A 7,159-nucleotide genomic window follows, 5' to 3' on the forward strand; every position below is an offset into this window, starting at 1 on the left:
TGGGGCCGAGCACAGAGGGGAAGCCTCCGTGGCTTCCTCTCGGGAACGCACGAGGTCCCCTCCACGACAACCCGAGCTGTCTTCACGATCTCGAGAGAGGCGCCCCTTTGGGGGAACAGGCAGCAATAGCGCCAGAATAATGCATGAATTGCGTCACAGGATGCAGAACCTGGAACGCCAGCTGGCAGATCAGGAACATCGTCAACGAACACCCGAACCAAGCTATTCCCGTTCTCCTCCGAGAAGTCATTCCCGGTGAACGCCTAGCCCATGATCTGAATCCGAAAGTGTCCGGGAGGAAGAAGGACGCCCAAGAAGACGCTGTGACCCCGTGATATACACCCGGCCTGAAAGGAGACGCGCCACAGAGCAGGACCGGGAAGACGGCGAAGAAAGGACGAGGAGAACCCAGCGACCCCTGATAATGGGTGCAACCCCGTTTCATCGTTCCATCCTCGAGGTCCGGCTACCAAAGCACTTTGATAAGCCGACGGATATGAGGTACGACGGAACCCAAGACCCACAGGAGCATCTCACGGCCTTCGAGGCCAGAATGAACCTGAAGGGAGTGGGAGACGAAGTGAGGTGCCGCGCTTTCCTGGTCACTCTGGCGGGACCTGCAATACGGTGGTTTAACAGCCTCCCGTAGGCTCGGTGGCCAGGTTTTCGGACTTTAGCCGTGCTTTCCTGGCCCAATTCACTACCAGAATCGCAAAGGCAAAGCACCCGATCAACTTGCTCGGGGTGACACAGAGGCCCGACGAGCCGACCAGAAAATATTTGGACCAGTTCAACGACGAGTGCTTGGAGATCGATGGGCTAACTGATTCGGTAGCCAGCCTGTGTTTGACGAATGGACTTCTGAACGAGGATTTCAGGAAGCATCTCACCACGAAGCCGGTGTGGACGATGCAAGAGATCCAAAGCGTGGCTAGGGAATATATCAACGATGAAGAAGTTAGTCAAGTCGTGGCTGCCAACAAGCGGCAGCCCGCCTACAACCAGCCTCGGCAGCACGGTGGCGGGGAAGGCTGAAGGAGCATGCCAGGGACGGCGGGCCGGCCAAGACATTTAGGCCGTTTCCTTGAGTAGGGAAGTTCACCAACTACACCCCTCACCGTCCCCATCATAGAAGTTTATCAGCAGATAGCCGAGAAGGAAATTTTATCGAAGCCCCGACCTCTAAAGGACAGAACCGGGGGAACAAAAGCCTCTATTGTGATTATCATAAGGGCTACGGACATAAGACACAGGATTGTTTCGACCTGAAGGACGCGCTAGAGCAAGCGATCCGATACGGAAAGCTGGCCGAATTCTCCCACCTCATCAGGGAGCCGAGGAGATGGGATCGTGACCGCGAGGGAGAGGACAAGACCCGCGCAGTGAAGTGACGTCAGGAGCCAGAGGACAACGAGCACGACCTTACCATAGTAAATGTGGTAACAGCAAGAGACGCGGCTCCGAGGTCGAGGTCGGCACACAAGAAGGACGCCAAAGTCCTGGCAGTCTCCTCCTCTTCTGTGCGAAGCTCCAAGAGGGTTCCGCCCATCTCGTTCGGACCGGAGGACCAATGGTTCGACGAGGTCGCGGAAAACCCTCCTATGGTCATCACGGCCAGAGTGGGAACCGGCCTCATCAAGCGGATCCTCGTGGACACTGGGGCTGACTCGAATATCATGTTCCGTATTGTGTTCGATGCCTTGGGTCTCCGGGATGCCGACTTAAGGACTCACCAGCACGGTGTAGTAGGTTTGGGCGACCACTTTATCAAGCCCGACGGGATAATCTCCCTGCCAGTATCCATTGGACTAGGACAGGGAAGGAGATCGGTAATGGCTGAGTTCGTGGTTCTGCGAGACTCCACGGCCTACAACGTCATCCTAGGAAGAAAGACTATCAACGATCTCGAGGCAGTGATCAGTACAAAGATGTTGATAATGAAGTTCATCACTGACGACGGATCCGTTGGATCCATAAAGGGAGACTTGGAAACGGCAGTTGCTTGCGACAATGCCAGCCTCTCCTTAAGGAAGAAATCCAAGGAAGCATCGGGAGTATTCCTTGCCGACCTGGATGCTAGAGTCTATGACAAACCCAGACCTGAACCAGAAGGGAACTTAGAAAGGTTCAGGGTTGGCGACACAGAGGAAATGTTCATTTTCGTGAACAGGAATCTCCCACATGACCTGAAGGAACCTTTAATGGAAATGATCAGGGCAAACGGCGACCTATTTGCCTGGACGCCGGCCGACATGCCGAGGATAGACCCTCAGCTCATGTCGCATCGCTTGGCCGTCAAAGCGGGGGCCAAGGAGATCGCTCAGAGGAGAATGAAAATGTCATAAGAAAGGGCAGAGGAGGTTGCCAGGCAGACGACTAGCCTTCTCAAAGCGGGATTTATCCGGGAACTCGACTACTCGACTTGGCTGTCGAATGTAGTTCTGGTTAGAAAGCACAATGAAAAATGGAGGATGTGCATGGATTACTCCGATCTCAACAAAGAATGTCCGAAAGACTCCTACCCCCTCCCCAACATAGATGCGCACGTCGAAGCGGCGGTGGGATATCGGTATCTGAGCTTCATGAATGCTTATTCTTGCTACAATCAGATACCGATGCACCGGCCAGACGAGGAGAAGACAGCGTTCATAACGCCGGGGGGAACATATTGCTACAAGGTAATGCCGTTCAGGCTGAAGAATGCAGGGGCCACCTACCAAAGGTTGATGAATAAGATATTCAGCGACCTCATAGGCAAAACGGTGGAAGTATACGTAGACGATATTTTAGTAAAGACCACCCGACCTGATGACCTCATAGGTGATCTGGAAAATGTATTCGCTTCCCTCCAACAACACGGCATGAGGCTCAACCCACTTAAATGTGCCTTCGCCATGGAGGCGGGAAAATTCTTGGGGTTTATGATAACCCAAAGAGGGGTAGAGGCCAATCCGGAAAAATGTGAAGCAATACTCCAGATGAAGAGCCCGAGATGCATTAAAGACGTTCAAAGGTTGACAGGGAGACTCACCGCACTATCACGGTTCCTCGGAGCATCAGCTGCTAGGGCGCTACCATTCTTTAACCTGATGAAAAAGGGGATAGCATTTGAATGGACCCCGGTGTGCGAAGAAGCATTCAAGCATTTCAAAGAGATCCTTGCAACACCACCTGTTCTCGGGAAGCCCAAGGTTGGAGAACCGCTATACCTGTACTTGGCTATAACGGATGAAGCGATGGCGGTGGTATTAGTGCAAGAAGAAGGAAAGATCCAACAGCCAATTTACTTTGTGAGCAAAGCACTGCAAGGAGCAGAATTGAGATACATCAAATTAGAGAAGTTGGCACTTGCGCTCCTGACCTCTTCCCGTAGATTACGACAATACTTCCAGGGTCATCAAGTGGTCGTGAGGACAGACCAGGGAATCCGCCAGGTACTCCAGAAACCTGACTTAGCGGAAAGAATGATGACTTGGGCTATCGAGCTATCCCAGTATGACTTGCAATACGAACCCAGGCATGTGATCAAAGCGCAGGCCATGACCGATTTCTTGGTGGAAGTAACGGGAGACCCAACCGAGGCGACGAGCATACGGTGGAAGCTCCACGTAGACGGGGCCTCCAACCAAACGTTCGGAGGAGCCGAGATCATCTTGGAAAGCCCAACCAGGGTCATATATGAACAATCGATCAAGTTCGAGTTCCCGGTGTCAAACAATCAATCGGAGTATGAGGCCCTCCTGGGCGGCTTAATCCTGGCTAGGGAGGTCGGAGCCACAAGGCTAGAGGTGTGCATTGACTCGTAGGTCGTTACCTCTCAAGTCAATGGGACCTACCAAGCCAGAGATCCACTATTACAGAAGTATCTGGAGAAGGTCAAAGAGTTGAGCAAACAATTCGAGGAGGTCACGATCCAACATGTTCCGAGAGAAAGGAATACACGGGCAGACCTCCTGTCCAAGCTAGCAAGCACAAAACCAGGGGCCGGCAACCGGTCTCTCATTCAGGGTTTGGTAAAAGAACCAGCTGTGGTCTTGCAACTGACTCAATAAGAACCCTCTTGGATGGACCCAACCATTGATTTTCTGGAGAAGGCGAGGCTCCCCAGCGACGACAAGCTGGCCAAAATGATAAGGCGGGAAGCGGCCAAGTATGCAATCATACAGGGCCAGTTGTTTAAAAAAAGGGATCAGCCAACCTTTATTGAAATGCCTACATCCCAATCAAACGGACTATGTGCTCAGAGAGGTCCACGAGGGGTGCTGCGGTCACCATATCAGGGCAAAGCTTTAGCAAGAAAGCTCATCAGAGCAGGGTATTATTGGCCATCGATGATAAGGACTCCAAAGAATTCGTAAGGAAATGCGTCAAGTGCCAGGAGAACGCCAATTTCCACAAGGCACCGGCAACTGAGCTAAGCCTATTGATGTCTTCCCGACCTTTCTCACATTGGGGAGTCGACCTCCTGGGACCCTTCCCGGTCGGTCCAGGGCAGGTCAAGTACCTTATAGTTGCTATCGACTATTATACCAAGTGGATAGAGGCTGAGCCACTGGCCAGCATATCCTCATCCAATTGTCGAAAGTTCATGTGGAGACAAGTGGTAACTCGATTCGGCATGCATGAGGTCGTCATCTCTGATAACGGGACGCAGTTCACTGACAAGAAGTTCGCAGAGTTCCTCGCCGGTTTGGGCATAAAGCAAAAGTTCTCGTCTATGGAACACCCCCAGATGAACGGCCAAGTTGAGGCCGCAAATAAGGTCATCTTGCTAGGCCTCAAAAAGCGGCTTGATAAGAAAAAGGGAGCATGGGCTGACGAACTCGCCTCCGTCCTCTGGTCCTACCGCACAACCCAGCAATCGTCCACAGGAGAAACCCCATTCTGCCTGACATACGGGGTGGATGCTATGATACCCGTAGAGGTTGGTGAGCCGAGCCCACGATTGCTTCTAGGAGGAGAAGAGGAAGCTGTAGAGAAAGACCTAGTAGACGAGGCGAGAGAGATGTCCCATTTGTCAGAAGCAGCGTTGAAGCAAAGAATGGCCCTGCGCTACAACGCCAAAGTACTCAGGAGAGAATTCGAACAAAATGACCTGGTCCTGCGGCGCAACGATATCGGAATGCCGACTCAGGGGGAAGGTAAGCTGGCGGCTAACTGGGAAGGCCCTTACAGGGTCAAAGAGGTTATCGGTAAGGGCGGCTACAAATTGGAAAGACTCGACGGCAAGGAAGTCCCGAGAACGTGGAACGCGGGTAACTTAAGAAGATTTTATTCTTAGTCCAAACGTGCCGAATAGGCGACCTGACCAGCTCAGTAAGACCCGTGTTTTTCGCTTTATCATCAAATAATTTACTTCTGTTAAATACCTATCATTGCAATAGATTTGTTCTGTTGCCGATTAATGTTCACTTGTTAAATTTACTTTTCCCCATTTATATATCCCACGACAACAAATTTCTTATGATACATGCTAAACGGGGCAACGACACGGTACCCTGGGACTGATCACCCCAGAAACCAACTAAGTTAACGCCATAACAAACGGCTGTAGCGATAGTGAAGCCACGACTTGGCTTCGTCAAATTACCAACGCAACAGTAAACAAACGCGAGCGACAAGCCAATACCAACAAAACGGTAATAAAATAGAACGAAAACGCACTACCGAGTAAGTGGGGGAAAAACAGTAATCATAAGCCGACCAGAAGACTACTATAGCAGTTCAAAGTTACAAGATCCAACATGCACAACAGCAAAGTTTACCAAACTACGTGACAAGGTCTACAGAAACAAAAAATTACAAGATTCATACGAGTACAGAGATCACTTCTTCGGCATATCGACAATCTTGCCGTCCTTGATTGTTTTGAAAACACCGATTGCCGACGTGTCGAAGTCAGGAGCCACGAGCTTCACTTGGGCTTTAAGGGCCTCTTTGGTCATCAGGATGGCACTCTTCCCCTGTTTCGCGGTCTCTTTGTACTTCTTCTTATATTCTTCAGCTTCGGATTGAGCAGTCTTGGCCAATGAGGCGGCCTCGTCGCGTTCCTTTTTCAAAGCAACGACCCGACCCTGAGCAGCGTTGAGCTGGCTCTCCAGAGTCAGCTCCTGCTCGGTTAGCCGGGAAACAGCTGCATCGAAAGTCTTCAATTTTTCCTCAGCGACTGTGGCCTTCTCCTCGGCAGCTTTGAGCTTCTCCTCTGCTTTGGACAGCTGCTCCCGAAGTGTTTCAACTTGCACCTTAAATTGATTGTTGGCCTTGACAGAGGACTCGAGCCTCCTCTGCACCGACTGCATTCCTGACAGCTCAAACTCGGCCTTCCTGGCTATGGCGGCGCCGCGAAGTAGAGAACGGTGCATCCACCTCGCCTGCCCAGGAAGATCCGAGCCATGGAAATGTTCCTTTGTGCCAGGAAGCAGCTGCGTGTCTCTAAAGTTCCCGACATCAAAGTTCCTCTCCATCACAGTGAGGGCTCCTTCAGGACTGGAGGACGGCTTCCTCCTCTTTGGGTTGTGGATAATCTTCACATCATCCTCCTGGAATTGAGAGTTGGAGGTCAAGCCCTCGCCAGGACCAACCGCCTCACCATGAACGGGAGAGGCATGCGCCTCATCAGCATTTTGGTCCGACATCTCGGCATCATGGGGAGGGGAAACCACCTGTTTCTCGTTATTTTCAGGTGGAGCCTCCTGTTTCTCATCAGCCGTTTCCTCATCGCTGGCGCTAGCCAGAAAGGTGTTATATAAATTCTCAAGGCCTGTCACTTCGACAGACAATCCCACTGCAGCAAAATAGTGAAACATGTTAGTCGTCAAATCGACATAACAAATCAAAGCAACAGTAGTGCAAGAAATGCAAGTTAAAGCTACTTACAAATATAATTTCTAGCGACCTCCCGGTCACCCATAAGGAGATGGGGGTTCACATGGTTTTTTCCAAAAACAGCCAACAACACGTTGGCAATCTTTTTGTCCACAGAGGATATTTCTTTGTATATTTGTTTGATAAAGGTATTCGACCCCGCCCCGAAACTCCAATATGTCGGGATGAGGCGCTACCCCTCCAACGACAGCCAGAAGGGATGGCGATCTTTGACTAGGCGCACCTTGAAGTACTTGTCTTTGAACTTGTGGTAAGAGTCCTCAAACAAGCCAAA

At 51.1% G+C, this 7,159-nt stretch overlaps 1 protein-coding gene across 1 annotated transcript; it reads left to right on the forward strand.

The window, feature by feature from the left end:
- The first annotated feature begins 424 nt into the window (after nucleotides 1-424).
- LOC148570006 (uncharacterized) lies at nucleotides 425-1,035 on the forward strand. The gene is made up of 2 exons (XM_088506779.1): nucleotides 425-627; nucleotides 708-1,035. Exons 1-2 carry the CDS (start codon nucleotides 425-427, stop codon nucleotides 1,033-1,035), a joined length of 531 nt encoding a protein of 176 aa, XP_088362905.1.
- The last annotated feature ends 6,124 nt before the right edge of the window (nucleotides 1,036-7,159 follow it).

Source organism: Arachis ipaensis, chromosome B3 (genome assembly GCF_059453495.1).
Source record: "Arachis ipaensis isolate K30076 ecotype BB chromosome B3, ASM5945349v1, whole genome shotgun sequence".
In the NCBI taxonomy this organism is placed as follows: Eukaryota; Viridiplantae; Streptophyta; class Magnoliopsida; order Fabales; family Fabaceae; genus Arachis; species Arachis ipaensis.

Bases quoted from the DNA above. Each gene is read 5' to 3' on its own strand.
- LOC148570006 (XM_088506779.1), top strand. From the start codon at position 425: ATGGGTGCAACCCCGTTTCATCGTTCCATCCTCGAGGTCCGGCTACCA. The intron at 628-707 runs GTGGTTTAACAG...ATTCACTACCAG, and splicing joins CTGGCGGGACCTGCAATACG to AATCGCAAAGGCAAAGCACC.